General features: G+C 45.0%; 1 protein-coding gene across 1 annotated transcript in view; it reads right to left on the reverse strand.

Annotated features, from left to right (window-relative positions):
- Positions 1-24,692, reverse strand: part of UBE2D3 (ubiquitin conjugating enzyme E2 D3) — an 84,701-nt gene that overhangs the window by 30,453 nt on the left and 29,556 nt on the right. The window contains exons 3-4 of the mRNA XM_077278049.1: positions 8,027-8,058; positions 6,287-6,364 (exon numbers count right to left, since the gene is read on the reverse strand). Of these exons, the coding sequence (XP_077134164.1) occupies positions 6,287-6,364; positions 8,027-8,058 (110 nt within the window). The remainder of the gene's footprint in view (positions 1-6,286; positions 6,365-8,026; positions 8,059-24,692) is intronic.

Below are 24,692 nucleotides of genomic sequence, written 5' to 3' on the forward strand. Positions count from 1 at the left end.
TCACACGGGCACGCCCATTTCCAGCGTGCCTCGCACGCAATGGCAGTGGCATGGGCCCCTGAAAGCCCGGCTCACTATGGAGTAGCGGTCAGACAGCAGAGGGAGAGCAGCGCAGCAGCCACATAAGAGTCGCTAAGCCCATGACACTGCTGCTCTACAAAAGTTAGACACAAGATACTAAAGTTAAGGACTAACAAGAGTTAAGGGCTAAAAAAAAAAAAAAAGTACAGAGTTTATTATGGGCAATCACAGCATTGAGGACAGATACTCAAAAAGATACAAGCAAAAATAGCCAGTGCTCTGCAAGTTAAGGCCCTTTAAAGTAGATGCAGAAACTATTAGCATGATATTACGTAAAAGTATACTATGACCGTAAAGAACAGTGGCATGGAGAACACTTTACCCATCAAATAAAACCACACCCGTTGCATTTTGCTTAAACTTGGTCACCCCCTTAAAGGGTCTTAACTTACACAGCACTGGCTATTTTGGCTTGTACTTGAGTATCCGTCTTCAAGTCATAGTGTGCAATCACCGTATTGATTTGAAGTATTCACACAAAGGAGTTTTGTTATCACTTACCTTATCTTTAGTATCTTATGTGTCAGACGTTTGTATGTCCATTTTATACTTTTAATATTATGCAATATATTTTTATTGATTGAGCCTTGCACATTCCTATAATAAGTATTCTTGAATTTATTGGTGCATTTTGGACAAATATATTGCTTTTTAGTGAGAAAATGGGGTCCTTAATCAAAAACTACAGTCGAAACTCACGTAACTTATTGTTTAAGCTTGTATGAAGTAGAAGTGCGAAAATTTACTCAATTGCAGACTTCCCTAGTTTCCAGCACAGCTCCAGTCCTTTTCACATAACTGCTATTCTGCATTGCCAGATCACACTGGACTGAGGACTAATCATTAAGACCAGCGATTCACTTGCTAATGTTGATGGTGTCTTTTGGGAGCAGATGCTCCTGATTCATTAGGCCGTTCATGCCTCTCAAATCCGACAAGGCACATAGAAACATGCAGACTCGCCACAAATCTTACTCTGGCCGCTGCTGGAGAAATATTTGAGGTCTATCGGCGGCTGCTGCTGCTCGGTGCTTAATGGCAGTGCCAATCATTTAAATACACTTCTCGACCGGCTTGTTTTACCCTATTATCCCTCCCACTTACCCCCATGAGAAGGGTGGAGATAGACTGAAACCAAAGTGTGTGTATAAATCATTGGCCCCTCCATGAAGCAACAAGCGCCTGTACTTGGTTTGAACAGTCATTTTGTGCCTACAGTCCCTTTAATCAGTCCACAGTGGTGACAGGTTTACTGCTGTGGCCACTTGCCTGTCTCCACCAGTAAAGGAAGCACGAGCCCTGCAGGCAGCACTAGAGGAACTACAAGGGATCAGTAATGGGAATGATTATTGTTTCATCACAATCATAGCTTAGCATGAAGCACAATTTAATCTCAAACGAAAGCTAAATGGACCCAACTATATTTTTTAATCTTTATCAGAGTATGTAATTGTCTATAATAATGACAGTTATAACAAGCGTTTCTTTTCAAATTAATTTAGTACATAATCCTGAAAAGATACTTTGCATGTAAATCGTGTTTCTGGACTTGACTGCTTCCCATTAACAGATGTAGGGGTAGTCTGCAGGTAAATAGCATTATAGTCATTTTACATGGTGATGCCACTTCAGGGAGTACCACCCTGTCCTCAAATACTTGCGTGTATGGGGAGCATATAGACAGGGCTTGTATGTCACTTACCCTACGGGCGGGCTGATGTTAAGGCCATTAGCAACACCATTTTAAGCATGAGCAATTTTGCAGACAACTCCAGTCAGGACCGATGCCGCAAGTACTTTACTAGCCACAGGGAACATACATTACGGATACTTAATTGGAGGGGAAATTAAAGAGGGGGAAAAAAAAAACTCACCTCTGAAATTCTCCCGGAGAACTCTCCTCTGCACCGTGCAACTTTCTCACGATGCTAGCGGGGATCTCACCGAGGTCAACAAAGTTTAGTCTAGCTGGGACGGAGCTTTATGCTGGTTGTGTCCATTTACTATATCACTATAGCATTAGTAATGGATAGATGTCTTATAGACGCCTCTCCATTTCTAATCCTTGGGCTTTATGTCACCTGACAATACAGGGCAGCTGCAGACTTATATTTAAGCTGGAGGAAGGGGTGAGGCGTGCAATATCCATGGCCCCTTACCAGCCTGAGAATAGCAGCCCCCAGCTGTCAGCTTTAGCAAGGCTGGTTGTCAAAAATGGGGGGACCCATACATTTTTAGTAATAAAAACAGCGTGGGAATCCCTCTAATTCATGATAACTAGCCTTGCTGAAGCTGACAGCTGAGGGTTGCAGCCCCAAGCTGCGAGTTTTACCTGGCTTGTTATCAAAAACAATAGTGGAGAACCCATGCAGGGATTTTTTTTTTTTTTAAATTATTAATTTTAAATTATTTACAGCGCAGGAGTGGCTGATGAACACTCCTATCATCCGCTCCTGCTCTCACTATTAATAGCGGCAGCAGGTGTCGGATGATGGCAGCAGTAGTCCCATCAGCTGACAGTGACCGGAGGTAAAGTTTACACCTTCGATCACAGTTGAGCGCTCTCGCTGTCATGACAGTGTGGGAACCGAGGCACTCCGACCGGCGGAGATAATTTCAACGCCGATCAGAAGCGGTGTTTGCCATGCTTTTATGCATACAACAGAGCATCAAACACTATTGTCGGCGCCCCCCCCCCCCCCCTTCAAGCGAATGGCGCTCGGATCTGCTCTCCTGAATGACAGGCTGTATGGACACATCATGCAGCCTGCCATCTAGAGGTAGCGAAGCTGACTGAGGTCACATCCTGCTCTCCTAGACTTTTCTGCAGCAAATATGCTACAAAAAAGGTCAGCCTGCGTATTTGCAGTGTTTTTTCACCATTCAAGTCAATGGGTGAAAAACGCTGAAAGAAGTGACCTGCTCTATGCATTTAAAAAAAAAAACAAACGCTGCAAAGCACAAAATCATGATGACTAAAAAACCAATGTGTGTGCATGAGATTTCTGAAATCTCATAGGCTTTGCTGGTACTGTAAAAAGCAGCTGAAAATTAGCACAAAAACGCAGCAAAAACGCCCAGTGTGAACTTACCCTTGGGGCAGGTTCACAGTGCGTTTTAGAGGTCCGTTAGACGGACTACGTTACACAGCAGCATAACGCGGTGTAACGCAGTCCGTAAATGCCGCCATTAAGCCCTATGGCGGAGGCATCACTAGCGCACGCCCACAACGGGCGTGCGCTAGTGATGTGCCATCATTGAGTGATGGACCATGGGATGCGGGCTGCAGCGTTACTGGATCCGTCACTGCTAGCGCAGACAGAGCATCTGCTAGCTCTATCTGCGCTAGCGGCAGGGCCGTATTTAGAGTTTCTGCTGCCCTAGGCACTTTTAGTGGTGCCTCCCCCATTGGTGAGTATGACACTATCGGCAGTGACTTTGGCAAGAATTGCTGCTGTGAAAATAGCCTTTTGCAGCAGATCGGGGGCAGTTTTTTCTGCATCTGCCGCGTAACGGATCACTTACGGCAACACTGCGTTTGGCTTCATTCATTCCCTATGGGATTTGCGGCACTTGCTGTGATCTGGCGAATGCGGTACCATACTTCCCAACTCTTGAAGGGAAAGAGGCATAAAGGTTGCGGCGCACATAGTGCGCCGCAGCAAATTTTAGGCCACACCTCTGACCACACCCATTTCACAACTAGTCACACCCATATCCAAGTCCCAACCACACCCATTTAGCACTGCTGATCACACTTTCATATACAATAATTATAACAAAAAAAATATGGCCACAGTGCTCCATACTGTATAATGGCCACACATGATCAATACTGTATAATGACCCCACATGATGTTCAATACTGTATAATGGCCACACATGATGCCCAATACTGTATAATGGCCACACATGATGCCCAATACTGTATAATGGCCACACATGATGCTCAATACTGTATAATGGCCACACATGATGCTCAATACTGAATAATGACCCCACATGATGTTCAATACTGTATAATGGCCCCACATGATGCTCCATACTGTATAATGGCCACACATGATGCTCAATACTGTATAATGGCCACACATGATGCTCAATACTGTATAATGGCCACACATGATGCTCAATACTGTAATGGCCACACATGATGCTCAATACTGTATAATGGCCACACATGATGCTCAATACTGTATAATGGCCACACATGATGCTCCATGCATACTGTATAATGCCCCCCCCCTCCTGTATGCGTGGCTCATCTCCCCCTCCCTGTATGCATGGGTGGCTCAGGCTCATCTCCCATAAACCCCCCCCCCTGTATGCGTGGCTCATCTCCCCCTCCCTCCCTGTATGCATGGGTGGCTCAGGCTCATCTCCCATCCCCCCCGTATGCGTGGCTCATCTCCCCCTCCCTGTATGCATGGGTGGCTCAGGCTCATCTCCCATAACCCCCCCCCCCCCCCGTATGCGTGGCTCAACTCCCCCTCCCTCCCTGTATGCATGGGTGGCTCTGGCTCATCTCCCATCCCCCCTGTATGCATGGGTGGCTCAGGCTCATCTCCCCCTCCCTGTATGCATGGGTGGCTCAGGCTCATCTCCCATAACCCCCCTCCCTCCCCGTATGCGTGGCTCATCTCCCCCTCCCTCCATGCATGGGTGGCTCAGGCTCATCTCCCATCCCCCCCGTATGCGTGGCTCAACTCCTCCTCCCTCCCTGTATGCATGGGTGGCTCTGGCTCATCTCCCATCCCCCCTGTATGCGTGGCTCATCTCCCCCTCCCTGTATGCATGGGTGGCTCAGGCTCGTCATCTCCCATCCCCCCCTGTAGGCGTTGCTCATCTCCCCTTCCCTGGCTGTATGCGTGGCTCATCTCCCCCTCCGTGGCTGTATGCATGGGTGGCTCTGGCTCATCTCCCATCCCCCCCCCCCCCCCCCCCCAATGCGTGGCTCATCTCCCCCTCCCTCCCTGTATGCATGGGTGGCTCTGGCTCATCTCCCATCCCCCCCCCCAATGCGTGGCTCATCGGCTGCCCCGCTGCTCCCCATCCACGGTCCTGCTTCATCCTCTCCGGCTCCCCCCTGGCTGTCATATCATACTCACCTCACACCGCGCAGAAGAACAGAATCCCGGGTCCACCTCTGTCCCGACTCCCGGCGACGGTGCAGCACCCTCGTCCTGTGTGAGCGCCACGGTCAGGTGGTACCGCTCATTAAGTTCATGAATATGCATGCATATTCATGAACCTTAATGAGCGGTACAATGTGACAGCTCACACAGGATGAGGCGAGGGCGTGCAGTCACAGAGCAGACCAGGCATCGCTGGAGCAGGTGAGGTGAGTATGAATCAATCATACCGTATCATGATGTCTTCAAGGGGGCAAGGAGGCAGCAGCGGGCGGGGATGTTTAAGGTGACCCGGGCCGGACTTTAAAAAAAAAAAAAAAAAAAAAACACACACAACACACACCTGCTCAGGTGCTGCCGCCCCCCCCTTCCCCCCCGCATCCCACCGCCCTAGGCACGTGCCCTCAAGTGCCTAGTGGCAAATACGGCCCTGGCTAGCGGTATGACAAGTCGGCACTTGCGTTAACAGCAGCCCGTTAACACATGTGTTGAACGGGCTGCTGTTAACGCAATGTGAACCCAGCCTGACAGTGTGTGGTGACCGTTCTCAGGTGCAACAGCTCAGCTATTTAAGCGAATCCTGTTCTTGAAAATTACTTCACCATGCAGCACTGAAGGTGGTGAGATGTAACTAGTGTAGACAACCAATTAATGTAGGTAGGTCATCAATATCTAAGTAGTAAACAATTCCTATACAGGGAACCGGTCAGCATTTCATTCTGCAGCATAATGCCAGCCCACGAGTCTACGCATAATCACATTCTTGCTGTACTTTATTGTTACCGTTAGTCGGGGGGGAAAAACACATTAACATTGCTGAAGACATCACCCATCATGATCAAGATCTGTATTATATGTTAATTGGCAACACATTAATCAGAGTTCTGCAGCGAAAATTATTCATACATACATTCATTCTGGAGCACAGCTTATGACTAATCATTGCAATAGATTCCAAAGTAGTAAAAGCTTTGCGGGCTAAAAAAAAAAAAAAAAAAATCTTCTGCTCAGTCTCCTTGTGGCATAAGTTTGGTTTATTTTTAATGAAAAACAAACAAAAAACAATTACTTACCTTGGGAGGTTTGAAGGGGTAGTCTGTAGGAAAATGGATCGTCAAGAAAAAAACACCACCTTGATATGGACTGTCATTCTGCAACAAACAAGAATAGACAATTGGATAAAAAAAAATATGTATATATTTTTATTAGGAATTTAAGTGTGGCAGTAAGACAATTCGATATTTAGTCTCAAGAAAGTATGCCCAAGCTTATTCTTGAAGACTAAGCATAAAATGACAGTCATTTCAACTATTGGGTTAAATTGCGTATTGCTCCAATCCTAGACTGCTTTGTGAAATCAGCCATTAAACAGCAGCGAATGCAAACTGCATGCATTATTAAATGGATCTGTATGTACTTTGCCTCAATGCAGTGTGCTTAACTGTCAGGAGACAGGTCTGCATACAGTTTGCAGACAATATCCCCTTTTCCAATACTAATTTTTCCCTATAGTAAGAGTTAAAGAAAAATTGTATTCAGTCTCAGTCTAGCAGCTTGTACAAAAGTGAGAGATATCCGAGTAGCCATTCTGACAGATTTACAAAGCACATAGGCCATCACAAATACAACAAGTCCTCCATTCACAAATGTGTTCAGTTTGCTTAAAGTGGATCTGTCAGATTTCACAATACAATCTGGCTCCTGGCACAATCCTCTTTAAAATGCTTTCCAGGCAGGGGCTAATGGCAACATATGGAGCGCTAATGTGCTGATTCACAGTGAAATTGACACCAATGATAGCCGAGAGTCACAATGTAGCCTGACCGATATAACCCTGTTGCATTTTTTGATTGCAGCTTATCTAGAACTCTAAAATAGGCACATAACAGCAAGTTGTAGACAAAAAAACAAAACAATACTTTTGTTGCATGACTTGTCCAAGATATGAGGCCTATTGGTCATTTTAATGAGAAATCCTCCCACTGGCTCCCTCCCATAGGTGTCATTTCATATACATTTGACATGTATATGGTAACTGCAAGTGTTTCAGAGTAAGGCTAGGCCTTCTAGAACCTTTCCCCTGCAATCTTGTAAGCTCGTTCTTTGTGTAGCCCAAGCACTGAAAAAACTGAAGGTAGCGTTTACATGTTTTTTCCTGGTGCTGTTCTACAAAGACTTAAAAAAAAAAAAAAAACCCAAACAAACCAAATCAATAATTAACCATGCCTAACTTTAATACCTTTGGGAATGCAAATATTAAGAGTAACTGCATTTGTAATTTGTATTTTATCTATCATTAGTACAAATGAAATCAAGAAACTCTGTAATCTCTTATCAGGGAAATAGTCTTCTCTACACCTGGACTGATATCACTTTTTTTTTTTATGTATTCAGTGAAGAGAGATTTATTTATTACTAAAATGGGAGACAAATGTTGGTGCACTGAAAAGTCAATGGAGGAGCAAGAGGCACAGATTCTGCTGCAACTTCTGCTGAAAACCAATGACTCTTGCATAAATCATTGGAAGCACCAACTCTTCTCTCCCATCTCAGTAATGTAAGAGACGGAAGACAGATTTTACCTGTGAATTGAGAACAAAAAGATCAGTTCTGGCAGAGAAAGGGGCCAATTTCACTGATATATTACAGTTTCTTATTTTCACATGCGAGTTGTGAAAAAAATTTAAGACAATGTTTACTCTTAAAACAAAGTTAACACAAATTAAATTGAGAAGTTACTTTTTTGCCTCAGCACAAGTACGTTTTACATGAAATTAAGTGGACAAACACGTTAAAATGGTCTTCATACTTACAGGGCCCATGATTGTTGCTTGCCAATGAAACACTGGAAGAGATTAAAAATTTGTTTAAGCATTTGTATACTCGGAGGTAAACCTACACTTATATTGTAGACAATCTCTGCAAGTAGCCTTCCAAGAGCCATAATTTATGTGAACTTTTGCTTTATGTGAGGAGGAATGTAGAGTTCACTGTGCAGCAGAGAAATGCGACAGGTCACCTTCATCTTGCAAATCTGTATGCCAATAGCAAATTGAACGAAAATGGTGAACAACATTGTATTTTTAAACTTTCTTGTAATATCCTTCGATACCCATAATTGTTCAATTTTGGGATATATCGGGGAAAATAAATTAATATAAAGCAGTGAGTTTTTTGGGTGTTATTTTTTAAATTACAGAATGTTTGAGAAGTTAAATGGCTATACCAAATTCACATTTATTTTTTTCCACAATTCATTTCTCTGATGAACTTGAACCTGTGATTGCACAATAGACAATACTAACAAGTAGGGTTGAGCGAAACGGGTCGGCCATTTTCAGAAGTCGCCAACTTTTGGCAAAGTCGGGTTTCATGAAACCCAACCCGACCCCTGTGTGGGGTCGGCCATGAGGTCGGCGATCTTCTGAATCTGGTATCGGAATTCCGATACAGAGTTCCGATATGTTTGCGATATCGGAAATCGTATCGGAATCCATATTTAAGTGTAAAATATAGAATCAAAATAAAAAATATTGATATACTCACCCTCGGACGCGCCCTGGTACTAACTGGCAGCCTTCCTTCCTAAGAATGAGCGCGTGAATGACCTGCGGTGACGTCGCGGCTTGTGATTGGTCGCCTGAGCGGTCACATGGGCGGCCGCGACCAATCACAAGCCGTGACGTCATCTAAGGCCCTTCACGCGCTCATTCTTTGGAAGGAAGGCTGCCGGAAAGAAGCCGAGGGTGAGTATATTCCTATTAGGTATTATACTCACCCTCGGACGCGCCCTGCTTCTTTCCGGCAGCCTTCCTTCTTAAGAATGAGTGCGTGAAGGGCCTTAGATGACATCACGGCTTGTGATTGGTCGCGTGAGCGGTCACATGGGCGGCCGCGACCAATCACAAGCCGTGACGTCACCGCAGGTCATTCACGCGCTCATTCTTAGGAAGGAAGGCTGCCAGTTAGTACCAGGGCGCGTCCGAGGGTGAGTATATCAATATTTTTTATTTTGATTCTTTATTTTACACTTAAATATGGTTCCCAGGGCCTGAAGGAGAGTTTCCTCTCCTTCAGACCCTGGGAACCATAGTATCCCATTGCACTGCATTGGGTTTCGTGCTTCGGCCGACCCCGACTTTTTTATAGGGTCGGCCGATTTCACTCGACCCGACTTGAGAGTCGGGTTTCGTGAAAACCCGACCCTATAAAAATTAAAAGTCGCTCAACCCTACTAACAAGCAATGCAAAATTCCAGTTCTCCAATCATCTGAAGAAGGGGAGTGGCAAGGACCATTTTTCATTAGTACACCAATATGTTGTATTCGATTTTCATCAATATTTGGTGTGCATATCTGGACAATTATATCCCTAGACTGTAATGGGTTCACACAAATGTGTATATTTGGCACCAGAGGCCAGCAGTCAGCTGTGAAAGACCCCTTTCACAATATCAGTTTTTTGCATCAGTCGCAATCCGTCGAATTATGAAAAAAACGAATCTGACTGATGCCGCCGGATCGGTTTTTTCTCAGACTTGCATTAGCGACGGATGGCCTCACAATTCATCCGTCGTTTGCCAGATCTGTCAAAAATTGCTTGTCCGGTGGGCGGAGACGACGGACAAACTAACTTTTTTGTGTACGTCTAAAAATCAGACAGCGACAGCTCCATCGCCGTCCGTCGTTTGCTCGAATGGAACCGAATCAGTCAAATGACGGAATCCAGCGACGGATTCCTTTTTGTAACTGAGCATGCTCCGATGTATTTAGGATCCAATTAGCCAGATCTGCTAGTCTGATCCGTAGAAAAAAAACAAATCCATTGCATCAGCTTTTCACAATCTGCGACGGATCGGTCAAGCTAACGGATTATGACTGACAGCAAAAAACTGATGTGTGAAAGGGGCCTAAGCCAGCACCTGCAAGTCCTTCAGCGTGCTCAACTCGTGAGCTTGCTTTATACACCCTCAGGCCGGGGTCACAAGTGCGAGGAATACGGACGAGCGCTATGCGATAAAATATCGCATAGCACTCGGACCAGTATTCATCTATGGGGAAGCTGCCATCACTTTTTTTCCTCGGCCGTATTGTACGTGCGAGTGAAATCACAGCATGCTGCGATTGTCACCAACACTTGGGTGCAAGTGACCGCACATATCACTTGGATATCATCCGAGTGATGAGCGCTATACGCTGACACCAGCAATGAAGGAGATGGAGAAATCAGAAGTTTCTGCGCCTCCTCCGCGGCTGTGCTCCGATTCTCTCTGTGAGAGGCTCGGAGCACAGACGCATGACACTCGGCTCCCACTTACAGCAGAGCAGGAACCGAGGGTCATTAGCATATCGCATCAGATGCCATACGCAAGTGTGACCCCGGCCTTACTGCAAAAAGGACTTCATATTCACATTTTTGGGGGAAATTGGGAATTCAGTCTTTTTTGTTGATACATGTCTAAATTATCTAAACCCCTTAATGACACATGACATACAGAATACGCCATATGCCATTTCCCTGACATTGCAGTAGATGCAGATTCAGCGTTAGATTCCATCAAACAGCTGTGGGAGGAGCAAAGCTGAGCCTCTGGCTGTAAACTTGTCAAATTCCACTGACAATCTGACAGCGGCATTCACAGCGCACTGTCAGGGGGCCGTTCTATGCACCCACCGGCCCTTCAGTGACATGATGGCCAGGGGTCTGCTGAAGAAGTCTGTGCCTCTCGAGACTACTCCTGTGAAAGTCTGCACGTGGCTGGCGTTCATAGGAGACCGTGATTTTAGCAATATACAGCAATACTGTGGCATTGCTGTATATAGGACAAGCCATCAGATGATCATAGTTTCAAGTCCACTGAGGGGACTAAAATACCCAAGTGCCAAAAAAAAAAAAAAAAAAGAATGAGTGGTTTTAAAAAATAAACATGTTTAAATAGTTTCTACCATCTCCCATTTAAAAAATACAAATTAGTCATGGCAAGGTTTGTAAAAAAAAAAAAAATCAAAATATTAAATCCGATTGGTAAACGGCTTAATGAGAAGATTAAATTAAAAAGCCAGAATTTCAGTTTTTCGGCAGCCACAACACAAAAAAGCATATTAAGAGGTGATTAAACATCGTATCTGCCCCAAAACAACAAGTGATTCTCAAAAAAATTAGAGATCAAAGTTAAATTTCAGTTCTTCAATACAAAAAGTGAAACTCAGTCATTACAGAGTGATCTATTTCAATTGTTTATTTCTGTTAATGTTGAGGATTATGGCTTACAGCCAATGAAAACCCAAGAGTCGTTAGCTCAGTAAATTAGGTTAATAAACTGCCGCAAAGGCTTCCTAAGCGTACAAAACAGGTCCATTAGTCAGTTTCAGTAGGCTCCACAATCATGGGGAAGACTGCTGACTTGACACTCCAAAAGGAAGCCACAAAAGGTCATTGCTAAAGAAGCTGGCTGTTCAGAGTGCTGTATCCACATTAATGGAAAGTTGAGTGGAAGGAAAAAGTGTGGTAGAAGGTGCACAAGCAACCAGGATAACCGCAGCCTTGAAAGGATTAAGAAAAGGCCATTCAAAAATTTTATGGAAATTCACAAGGAGTGGACTGCTGCTGGAGTCATTGCTTTTAGAGCCACCACACAGACATATCCAGGACATGGGCTACAAGTGTCACATTACTTGTATCAAGCCACACATGACCAATAGACAACGCCAGAAGCATCTTACCTGGGCCAAGGAGAAAAAGAACTGGACTGTCGCTCAGTGGTCCAAGTTCTTGTTTTCAGATGAAAGTATATGTTGCATTTCATCTGGAAATCAAGGTCCCAGAGTCTGGTGAAACTGTGGAGAGGCACACAAACCAAGCTGCTTGATGTCCAGTGTGAAGCTTCCACAATCAATGATGGCTTGGGGAGCCATGCCATCTACTGTTATAGGACCACTGTTTTATTAAGGTTAAAGTCAGCGCAGCTGTCTACCAGTAAGTTTTAAGAGCACTTCATTATTCCCTCTTCCAACAAGCTTTTTGGAGAAGGAAATTTCATTCCCAGCAGGACTTGTCCCCCCGTCCACACTGCCAAAAGTACACATACCTGGTTTAAAAAAAAAAAAAAAAAAAAAAAAGCATCGCTGTGCTTGATTGGCCAGCAAACTCGTCTGACCTTAACCCCACAGAGAATCTATAGGGTATTGTCAAGAGGAAGATGAGGGACACCAGACCCAACAATGCAGACAAGCTGAAGGCTGCCATCAAAGCAACCTGGGCTTCCATAACTCCTCAGCAGTGCCACAGGCTGATGGCCTCCATGCCACGCCACATTGATGCAGTAATTGATGCAAAAGGAGCCCCAACCAAGTATTGAGTGCATTTACTGAACATACATTTCAGTAGGCCAACATTTCAGCTTTTAAAGTCATGTTTCAAGCTGGTGTTATAAAGTATTCTAAATTTACAGAGATAATGACTTTGGGGTTTTCATTGGCTGTAAGCCATAGTCATCAACAGTAACAGAAATAAACACTTGAAATTGGTCACTGTTTGCAATGATTATATACTGTATTTTTCGGACTATAAGACGTACCCAGGTTTTAGAGGTGGAAAGTAGGGAAAAAAATTTTTGAAGCAAAATGTGGTAAAATATTTAACATATAATAACACCACACAATAGTATAATCGTATGTTATTATGTTGGAAGCTACGGGTAGAAGATGGTGCTGCAGGACCAGTGTGGTGTCTGTAAAGTACTATATGAAGATACTGGAGGGGAGGGAGAGTATAAGAATGGGGGCACAGTGCTTATATTTAAAGCACCACTCCAGCACTGAAAAATTAACATGGGAGTGCTGCTTTAAGATCCCATGGGAGAACTATAACTCCCAGCAGGTCCTGCAGATCCTATGGCATCCTGGGAGTTATAGTTCACCACAGGAGTGGCAGAGTGCATTTTTGTGTTGTAATTTTAATTAATTCTTACTTGTGCAGGTCCCACAGCGAGCCACGCTGTGGTGAAGTAATGAAGAGCTGCAGCATCCCATGACCACACAACCTTCCCTCTTATTGTCTCTCCACAACTCATGTAATAAGAAGCCTGCAGATTCTAGTACATATTTTCAGGACCTGACGACATAATGAAGAGGGAGGGCTTTGTGCAGTCATGTGATACTCCAGCCCGCCCGCTTCATGACCTCACACAGGTCCTATGCTGGAGCAGGGAGCATCCAGCACAGCCCAGGCAGGTATGCGGCATCCCTCTCTTCTGGCCCCCTGCTCCTGCCCCCTCTACCGGACACACGATCTCACCAGCCGCTGCAGGAATCCAGTGCTGGGGAAACCATGTGTGTCCGCTGTTTAACCCCTTTACCCCCAAGGGTGGTTTGCACGTTAATGACCTTGCCAATTTTTACAATTCAGACCACTGTCCCTTTATGAGGTTTTAACTCTGGAACGCTTTAACGGATCCCGGTGATTCTGACACTTTTTTCTACTGACATATTGTACTTCATGATAGTGGTAAAATTTATATGATATTACCTGCGTTTATTTGTGAAAAAATAGTAGTTACTCACCGATAACGGTGTTTCTCTGAGCCCATGACGGCACCACGGAGAGAGGGGATCCGCCCACCAAGGACAGGAAACCTACAGATAAAAAGGCGGTACCTCTCTCCTGCATCCGTTGTTTACTAGAGAACGATGGGAGACTATGAACGGAGACTTTATTATTATTATTATTATTATTTTAACATTACTTAGTTGAGATACCGCGTGATTATTTACACTATTAACATAAGGCACTATATTTCTGTGCACACCCAAGAAGTGAAAGGGAGGGAATGTACGGGTGCCGTCATGGGCTCAGAGAAACACCGTTATCGGTGAGTAACTACTATTTTCTCTGACGCCCATGACGGCACCACGGAGAGAATTGCAGAGATTTGTACATTAGGGAGGGACCACCGCTTCCAGAACCCTTTTACCAAAAGTAAGGTCCGAAGGAGAGGAAAGGTCCAATCTATAGTGCCTATAGAAAGTGGACGGTGAAGACCAGGTAGCAGCTTTACATATCTGCTCAATAGAAGCTCCGGCCTTCTCCGCCCAAGAGGTTGCCACTGCTCTTGTTGAGTGTGCCTTGATATTTCCCGGAACGGGTACGCCACTCGCTGAGTATGACAGGCTGATGGCTTCTGTAATCCATCTTGCCAGGGTGCCCTTAGATGCTTTCTTCCCCTTCCGGGGACCCTGGAAACACACAAAGAGAGAGGTATCCTCCCTACTCTCCCTAGTGGCTTCTATGTAATGCATCAGGCATCTCCTCACATCTAATGTATGTAATGCCTCTTCCTCTTTGTTTTTGGGATTAGGACAGAAGGAGGGCAGAGATATTTCTTGCGTCCTATGGAAACGGGATGCCACCTTTGGGAGATATGCTGGGTCAATTTTTAGGATGACCCTATCATCAAGGATGTGTGAAAGGGGGGGTTAGCGGATAGGGCCTGGATATCACTGACTCTACGTGCGGAAGTAAGCGCCACGAGCAAGGAAGTTTTAAGGGATAAGATTTTGATAGGAGCTTCCGCTAAGGGTTCAAAGGGAGGTTTAGATAATGCTTTAAGCACTAAATTTAGATCCCACTTAGGGGTAACCTTCGCAGGTCTTGATCTACCGGCTGCTCTGATGAATCTGGCAACCCACCGATTCCCTGCTAAATCATAGTTGAATAAGGCTCCTAGAGCCGCTACATGTACTTTTAGGGTATTTGTGGCCAGACCCAGTTCTAACCCTTTCTGCAGAAACTCAAGTATGGCTTTAAGGGGGACACCCTCCCCCATTTTGACACCTGAAGATGAAAGAAATTTTTTCCATACTTTCCCGTACTGCTTGGTTGTAACAGGCTTCCTACTTTTGAGCAGTGTAGATACCAGCCCCGGAGAAAACCCTCTGTTTTCTAGTAACTCCCTTTCAAATGCCAAGCTGTCAAGTGCAAATTCTCCACCCGTGGATGATGAACTGGGCCTTGGGAGAGGAGGTTCGGGAGATCCGGCAGCACCCATGGATCGGAGATGGACATTCTCATCATCCAGGAAAACCAAGGCCTCTTCAGCCAGAACGGGGCTATTAAGATTGTGGGCCCCGTCCTCCCGAATCTTCCTCAGCACTGCTGGAATCAGAGCAACCGGGGGAAAGGCATACGCTAGTGGCTGGTTCCAGGGGATCAGGAACGCATCTAGAGATACCGGGTTCCCCCAAGGTGTTATTGAGCAAAAGGAGTTCACTTTTTTGTTTAGATGGTTTGCGAAAAGGTCTATATTTGGTTTGCCCTATTTTCCTGAGATCTGAGAGAACACTGACTGATTCAGTTCCCATTCTCCCTGTTTCAAGCGAGAGCGACTTAGATAATCTGCCCTGTAGTTGTCCACCCCTTTTATATGAAGGCCTGATAGTGATTGAAGGTTGGTTTTGGCTATGTGGAAGATCGATTTGGTTATCTCCATCAGACTCTGAGAGTGGGTACCTCCCTGGTGATTTAGGTACGCTATCACCACCTTGTTGTCCGACATTACTCTGACATGGTGAGACCGAAGGGGACCCAGGAACTCTAATAGTGCATACTTGACCGCCAGCAGTTCCTTCATATTGGAGGATACCCTCATCAGATGAGGTGGCCAGGCTCCCTGGGCTAACAGGTCGTTCAGGTGTGCACCCCACCCGCTGGGACTCGCATCCGTTGTCACTATCTGTGAGACTGGGGTTACCCATGGGATTCCTTGAGAAAGATTGTCTAGCGATGTCCACCAATTCAGAGACTGAATTGTGCTTGGAGACAAGTTGAGCCGACCTTCTAAATTTCCTTTTAGAGAGACTTCTTCTGACAAGATTTGCCATTGAAGCTCCCTTGAGTGTAGCTGAGCCCATTGGACTGCCGGGATGCAGGCCGTCATGGACCCCAGGAGGGACATAGCTTGACGGAGAGTTATGTAGGGGGTGTCTCGCCTTTTGGATACTAGATTTATGATGTTCCGAATTTTTCCCTCTGGGAGACGGCATTCTTGTTTTAAAGAGTCCAGCGTAAGACCCAGGTACTCCTGGATTTGACATGGTGATAAAAAAATCCAGGTTAAGTTCACTAACCAGCCCAGATTTTCCAGTGAATGTCTGATTGTTTTTAGCTGTTCCTCGCAATGTTGCGGAGAGGAACCGATTATCAAAAAATCGTCGAGGTATGGCACTATCAGGGTATCTTGCTCCCTCAGGTGAGCCATTACCTCCGCCACTAATTTTGTGAAGATTCGTGCCGCTATAGCCAGCCCGAAGGGAAGGGCTAGAAACTGAAAGTGGCATAACACTCCCCCAATGTAGATACCTATCCTGAGGTATTTTTGGTGATCTTTGTGGATGGGGACGTGATAATAGGCGTCCTTTAGATCCAGGACTACCATGAAACATGATGGGAACAACATTTTTATTGAGGTTTTTATTGTTTCCATTTTGAAGGACTGAATCTCCAGAAATTTGTTCAGATTTCTCAGATTTATAATTGTCCTGAAAGAACCGTCCGGTTTCTTTCTCAAGAACAGAGGAGAGTAAAATCCTTGTCCTCTTTCTTGAAGGGGAACTTCCGTAAGAACCCCTTTGTTTACTAGTCCCATGACTTCTCTTTCCAACGCTAGCTGTTCTTCCTCCGAAGACCTTAGCGATGTTGTCATAAAGAAGGGGCGAGGGGTTTTTTGGAACCTCAGCTTCAGTCCTGACTTTATTATACTCAACACCCAAGGACTGCTGGTAATTTTCTCCCAGGCCGAGAGGAAGAGGGACAACCTTCCCCCCACCTGGGGCAAGCCTTCATTGGGCAGGCTTTTTGTTGTCGTTGGGGTTCCTATTGAATATGAACCCCTTGGTCTTGTTTCGCTTATCTTCCCATTTATCTTGATTTTTCCCCGGTTTCCTTCGGAAGAACCTCTTGCTCCGAAAGGGCCTCCTGTATGAAGGGAAACTCAGGGCGGGAAAGGATTTTTTTTTATCCCCAGCTTTCTCCAAGATATCATCTAGAGTGGGCCCGAATAGGAATTCCTTCACAGGGGATGGTGCATAATCTAGACTTTGTTTGGAGATCTCCCGGCCAACATTTAAGCCAAAGGGCTCGTCTAGCGGCATTAGAAAAAACCGCCGCTCTTGCTGATAATTTGATTGAGTCGGCTGAAGCATCCGCTAAGAAGGCAGCCGCTCCACGCATAACTGGTAAGGTATTTAGAATAGAGTCACGAGATGATTTGTTTTTGAGTTGGCTTTCTAACTGGTCTAACCATATCATCAGGGAGCGAGATGTACATGCTGCCGCGACTGCTGGTTTAAGACCTCCACCAGCTGCCTCCCATGAGCCTCGGAGGAAGGCATCTGCCTTTTTGTCCATAGGGTCTTTCAAGACCCCCATGTCTTCAAATGGGAGGGCATATTTCTTGGATGCCTTAGCGATGGCCACATCTAGCTTAGGTGCTTTCTCCCAAAAGGAGCAAGATTGATCATCGAATGGGTATTTCCTTTTTGGTGTGAGTAGTGTCTTTCTTACGGGTTTTTTCCATTCTTTCTTAATTAAAGCCTGGATTTTCTCATTAAGGGGGAAGGCCCTTCTCTTTTTTTGGTCGAGCCCCCCAAACATTATGTCCTGGACCGATTTTTTGGGGTGAGAGTCTGCCAACCCCATAGTGCTTCTGACAGCCTTAACCAGACTGTCTGTTTCCTCTAAGGGAAAGCAACTACGCCTCCCAGAGGAGGTCGAGGATGATGATGCCGAGGAGGAAGAAGAGGTGGAGGAGTCTGAATCAATATCCTCCCCTGAATCACCGGACTCAGGAGACGGGGATCTGTGCTTGGTCTTCCTCCGCTTTTTCCCTCCTTTAAGGGACTTGAAGGTCTCTTCTACCTGAACTTTGATCAGGTTCTTAAGGTCCGCTGCGAACCCGGGGAGGCCCTCTGACACTGTCTGTTGGATACATACACTGCAAAGCCTCTTTTCCCACGAAGATGGAAGATCTTCCTTACACAGAGCACAAATCTTATGCTTAGACTTGCCTGTGCATTTCTTCCCCTATAGTAAGGAAGCACAAAAAATAGGCCCTCACTATCACTAACATTCACGTAGATCACTTACCACCTTATGGACCCATAAATACCGGTTGGGAGTGATCCAATGTCGGTCTATCCTTAGGGCCGGATGCTGTGCTGGAGTCCTTGCTGCGCAGTGATCCAGAACGTCCTTTACCGGTATCCTGGTGCCCTTTCTGGGGACGCTGCCTCTGCTGCTGCTGTGGCGGCGCCGGTGGAGATGCCCTGGACAGGGGAGATGCCTGCTCGACGTCGCTCATTGCTGGTGAACGCTGGTCGGATTCCATAGGAAGCGCTTGCCCCCATGTGTGTGCTCATTAAGTAATAGTGGAAGGCGCCATTTTTTTTTTTTCCTTTTTCCCACGCATGCGCAGTTCCGGCGAGATCGCGCAGAATCTCGCGCCTGCGCAGATCGCCGCGTGTAGCGTACCACCGCCAGCGCGGCAGCACAGCGCTGTATTCCGCGCGCCTGCGCGGCCCTTCTGCCCGCCGCCGACGGGAATCCCGGCACGAGCGGTGCCACAGCCAGCCGCGCGTGCGCAGAGACCCCTTCTGTCATAATCCCGGGGAATCTCGCGCGTGCGCAGCGGAATCCAAGATGGCGCCGCGCATCACCGTACCTTGTTGCTGGCTTCCCGGAACCCCCGGGAGCTACAGCCCGCAGTCTTACGCCGGAGGAGCAGGATGTAGGCTCCTTATCCACAGAGGGACTCTCCTTGGATCATGCTGCTGCCGGTGAGTCTTACCTAGAGAGGTGGCCATGGTCCAGCCACCTCTCTCCGCGCACCCTAAAGGCCTGCCAGCCCCAGCGGTGGCGCTTCGGGTCACCACACCAGCCGAGGCAGGGGGGCCCCCGCTGCCTGAATCGAGCTGATTGGCCCCGGCATTGACCACGAAGAATCTCTCTTGACGACACCACGGAGGTGAATCTGTAGGTCTCCCATCAAGGACAGGAAACCAACTGATGCAGGAGAGAGGTACCGCCTTTTTATCTGTAGGTTTCCTGTCCTTGGTGGGCGGATCCCCTCTCTCCGTGGTGCCGTCATGGGCGTCAGAGAAAAAAATGGAACTTTGAATTTTTATACAATTTAATCACAGAGATATGTCACACAAAATACTTAAGTAACATTTCCCACATGTCTACTTTACATCAGCACAATTTTGGAACCAAATTTTTTTTTGTTAGGGAGTTATAAGGGTTAGAAATTGACCAGCAATTTCTCATTTTTACATCTTTTTTTTTTATTTTTAGGGATCACGTCTCATTTGAAGTCATTTTGAGGGGTCTATATGATAGAATGGTGTCACACTTGGGTATTTTCTAAAAACTGCACCCCTCAAAACCACATTCAAGAAGTTTATTAACCCCTTCAGGTGTTTCACAGGAATTTTTGGAATGTTTAAATAAAAATGAACAATTAACTTTTTTTCACAAAAAATTGATTTCAGCTCCAATTTGTTTTATTTTCCCAAGGGTAACAGGAGAAAATGGACCACAAAAGTTATTGTACAATTTGTCCTGAGTACGCTGATACCCCATATGTGGGGGTAAACCACTGTTTGGACGCATGGGAGAGCTCGGAAGGGAAGGAGCGTCATTTGGAATGCTGACTTAGATGGATTGGTCTGCAGGTGTCACATTGCGTTTGCAGAGCCCCTAATGTACCTAAACAGTAGAAACCCCCCACAAGTGACCCCATATTGGAAACTAGACCTCCCAAGGAACTTATCTAGATGTGTTGTGAGAACTTCGAACCCCCAAGTGTTTCACTACAGTTTAGAACGCAGAGCCGTGAAAATAAAAAAATAAAAAAAATTTCCACAAAAATTTTTTAGCCCCCAGTTTTGTATTTTCCCAGGGGTAACAGGAGAAATTGGACCCCAAAACTTGTTGTCCAATGTGTCCCGAGTACGCTGATACCCCATATGTTGGGGTAAAACGCTGTTTGGGCGCACGGGAGAGCTCGGAAGGGAAGGAGCAGCGTTTTACTTTTTAAACGCAGAAATAACTTGAATTGAGATCGGACGCTATGTCGCGTTTGGAGAGCCCCTGATGTGCCTAAACAGTGGAAACCCCCCCCCCCATTATAAACTTAACCCCTTTCTGACATTGGACGTACTATCCCGTCGAGGTGGGGTGGGCCCGTATGACCACCGACGGGATAGTACGTCCAGAGCGATCGGCGGCGCTCACGGGGGGAGCGCGGCCGGGTGTCAGGGGAGCGCGGCCGGGTGTCAGCGATCTATCGTAGCTGACATCCGGCACTATGTGCCAGGAGCGGTCACGGACCGCCCCCGGCACATTAACCCCCGGCACACCGCGATCAAACATGATCGCGGTGTGCCGGCGGTATTGGGAAGCATCGCGCAGGGAGGGGGCTCCCTGCGGGCTTCCCCGAGACCCCCAGAGCAACGCGATGTGATCGCGTTGCTGCGAGGGTCTCTTACCTCCTCCTTGCAGGCCCGGATCCAAGATAGCCGCGGCATCCGGGTCCTGCAGGGAGGTGGCTTCACTGCCCCTGCTCAGAGCAGGTGCCGGGAAGCATAGAAAAAGTGCACGTCAGATCGGTGATCTGACACCGTGCACAGCAAAGTGTCAGATCGGTGATCTTACCGATCTTACACTAACATGATGCCCCCCCTGGGGCAATGTTATAGTGTAAAAGAAAAAATATTCCAATGTGTAAAAAAAAAAATAAAAAAAAAAATTATATATATATATATATATATATATATATATATATATATATATATATATATATATATATATATATATATATATATATATATATATATATATATAGTTCCTATAAATACATTTCTTAATCTAAATAATAAAAAAAAAAACACAAAATAATAAAAGTACACATTTAGTATCGCCGCATCCGTAACAACTCCACCTATAAAACTATATCACTAGTTAACCCCTTCAGTGAACGTTAAAAAGAAAAAAAAAACGAGGCAAAAAAACACTTTATTCTCATACCTCCAAACAAAAAGTGGAATAACACGTGATCAAAAAGACGAATATAAATAACCATGGTACCGCTGAAAACGTCATCTTGTGCCGCAAAAAACGAGCCGCCATACAGCATCATCAGCGAAAAAATAAAGTTATAGTCCTCAGAATAAAGCGATGCAAAAATAATTATTTTTTCTATAACAGTTTTTATCGTATAAAAGCGCCAAAACATAAAAAAATGATACAAATGAGGTATCGCTGTAATCGTACTGACCCGACGAATAAAACTGCTTTATCAATTTTACCAAACGCGGAACGGTATAAATGCCTCCCCCAAAAGAAATTCATGAATAGCTGGTTTTTGGTCATTCTGCCTCAAAAAAAATCGGAATAAAAAGTGATCAAAAAATGTCATGTGCCCGAAAATGTTAATAAAAACGTCAACTCGTCCCGCATAAAACAAGACCTCACATGACTCTGTGGACTCAAATATGGAAAAATTATAGCTCACAAAATGTGGTAACGCAAAAAATATTTTTTGCAATAAAAAGCGTCTTTCAGTGTGTGACGGATGCCAATCTCAAAAATCCGCTAAAAAAACCCCGCTATAAAAGTAAATCAAACCCCCCTTCATCACCCCCTTAGTTAGGGGGAAAAAAAAAAAAAATGTAATTATTTCCATTTTCCCATTAGGGCTAGGGCTGGGGCTGGGGCTAAAGTTAGGGTTAGGATTACATTTACGGTTGGGAATAGGGTTGGGAATAGGGTTAGTGGGTGTGCCTGGGATAGAGGTTAGGGATGTGTTTGGATTAGGGTTTCAGTTATAATTGGGTTTCCACTGTTTAGGCACATCAGGGGCTCTCCAAACCGATCTCAATTCAAGCCAATTCTGCATTGAAAAAGTAAAACAGTGCTCCCTCCTTTCCGAGCTCTCGTGTGCATAAACAGGGGTTTTCCCCAACATATGGGGTATCAGCGTACTCAGGAGAAATTGGACCCCAAAAGTTGTTGTCCAATTTGTTCTGTTACCCTTGGGAAAATACAAAACTGGGGGCTAAAAAATAATTTTTGTAGGAAAAAAAGGATTTTTTATTTTCACGGCTCTGCGTTATAAACTGTAGTCAAACACTTGGGGGTTCAAAGTTCTCACAACACATCTAGATGAGTTCCTTAGGGAGTTTACTTTCCAAAATGGTGTCACTTGTGGGGGGTTTCTACTGTTTAGGTACATTAGGGGCTCTGCAAACGCAGTGTGACTCCTGCAGACCATTCCATCTAAGTCTGCATTCCAAATATCGCTCCTTCCCTTCCGAGCCCTCCCATGCGCCCAAACGGTGGTTCCCCCCCACATATGGGGTATCAGCGTACTCAGGACAAATTGTACAACAACTTTTGGGGTCCAATTTCTTCTTACCCTTGGGAAAATAAAAAATTGGGGGCGAAAATATAATTTGTGAAAAAATATGATTTTTTATTTTTACGGTTCTGCATTATAAACTTCTGTGAAGCCCTTGGTGGGTCAAAGTGCTCACCACACCTCTAGATAAGTTCCTTAGGGGGTCTACTTTCCAAAATGGTGTCACTTGTGGGGGGTTTCAATGTTTAGGCACATCAGTGGCTCTCCAAAAGCAACATGGCGTCCCATCTGAATTACAGTCAATTTTGCATTGAAAAGTCAAATGGCGCTCCTTCGCTTCCGAGCTCTGTCATGCGCCCAAACAGTGGTTTACCCACACATATGGGGTATCGGCGTACTCAGGACAAATTGTACAACAACTTTTGGGGTCCATTTTCTCCTGTTACCCTTGGTAAAATAAAACAAATTGGAGCTGAAGTAAATTTTTTGTGAAAAAAAGTTAAATGTTCATTTTTATTTAAACATTCTAAAAATTCCCGTGAAACACCTGAAGGGTTAATAAACTTCTTGAATGTGGTTTTGAGCACCTTGAAGGGTGCAGTTTTTAGAATGGTGTCACACTTGGGTATTTTCTATCATATAGACCCCTCAAAATGACTTCAAATGAGATGGTCCCTAAAAAAAAAAAATGGTGTTGTAAAAATGAGAAATTGCTGGTCAACTTTTAACCCTTATAACTCCCTAACAAAAAAAAAAAAATTTGGATCAAAATTGTGCTGATGTAAAGTAGACATGTGGGAAATGTTACTTATTAAGTATTTTGTGTGACATATCCCTGTGATTTAATTGCATAAAAATACAAAGTTGGAAAATTGCTAAATTTTCACCAAATTTCCATTTTTTTTCACAAATAAAAGCAAAGCAGGTGATATCAAAGAAATTTTACCACTATCATGAAGTACAATATGTCACGAGAAAACATTGTCAGAATCACTGGGATCCGTTGAAGCGTTCCAGAGTTATAACCTCAAAGGGACAGTGGTCACAATTGTAAAAATTGGCCCGTCATTAACGTGCAAACCACCCTTGGGGGTGAAGGGGTTAAACCCTAATCCAAACACATCCCTAACCCTAATCCCAACGGTAACCCTAACCACACCCCTAACCCTAATCCCAACCGTAAATGTAATCCAAACACTTAACCCCAACTTTAGCCCCAACCCTAACTGTAGCCCTAACCCTAGCCCCAACCCTAACCATTAGGCCGGGGAGACACTGCTGCGAGATACGGCCGAGTCTCGCTGGTTAAAAGCAAGCTGTGGCACCTGCACTCCGGAGCGGAGCGTGCAGCTGCATAGCAATACAAGGAGCTGCACGCTCCGCTCCGGAGTGCAGGTGCCACAGCTTGCTTTTAACCAGCGAGACTCGGCCGTATCTCGCACCAGTGTGTCTCCGGCCTTACCCTAACGTGAAAATGGAAATAAATACATTTTTTTTATCTTTCGCTAACTAACGGGGTGATGAAGGGGGGGGGGTTTGATTTACTTTTATTTTTATAGTGGGTTTTTTAGCGGATTTTTATGATTGGCAGCCGTCACACACTGAAAGACGCTTTTTATTGCATAAAATATATTTTTTGCGTTACCACATTTTGAGAGCTATAATTTTTCCATATTTTGGTCCACAGTCATGTGAGGTCTTGTTTTTTGCGGGACGAGTTGACGTTTTTATTGGAACCATTTTCGGGCACGTGACATTTTTTGATCGCTTTTTATTCTGATTTTTTGTGAGGCAGAATGACCAAAAACCAGCTAACCAGCTATTCATGAATTTCTTTTGGGGGAGGCGTTTATACCGTTCCGCGTTTGGTAAAATGGATAAAGCAGTTTTATTCTTCGGGTCAGTACAATTACAGAGATACCTCATTTATATCATTTTTTTATGTTTTGGCGCTTTTATACGATAAAAACCATTTTATAGAAAAAATAATTATTTTGGCATCGCTTTATTCTGAGGACTATAACTTTTTTGTTCTTTGATGACGCTGTATGGCGGCTCGTTTTTTG

The sequence above is a fragment of the Ranitomeya variabilis genome, chromosome 1, assembly GCF_051348905.1.
Source record: "Ranitomeya variabilis isolate aRanVar5 chromosome 1, aRanVar5.hap1, whole genome shotgun sequence".
Lineage (NCBI taxonomy): Eukaryota > Metazoa > Chordata > Amphibia > Anura > Dendrobatidae > Ranitomeya > Ranitomeya variabilis.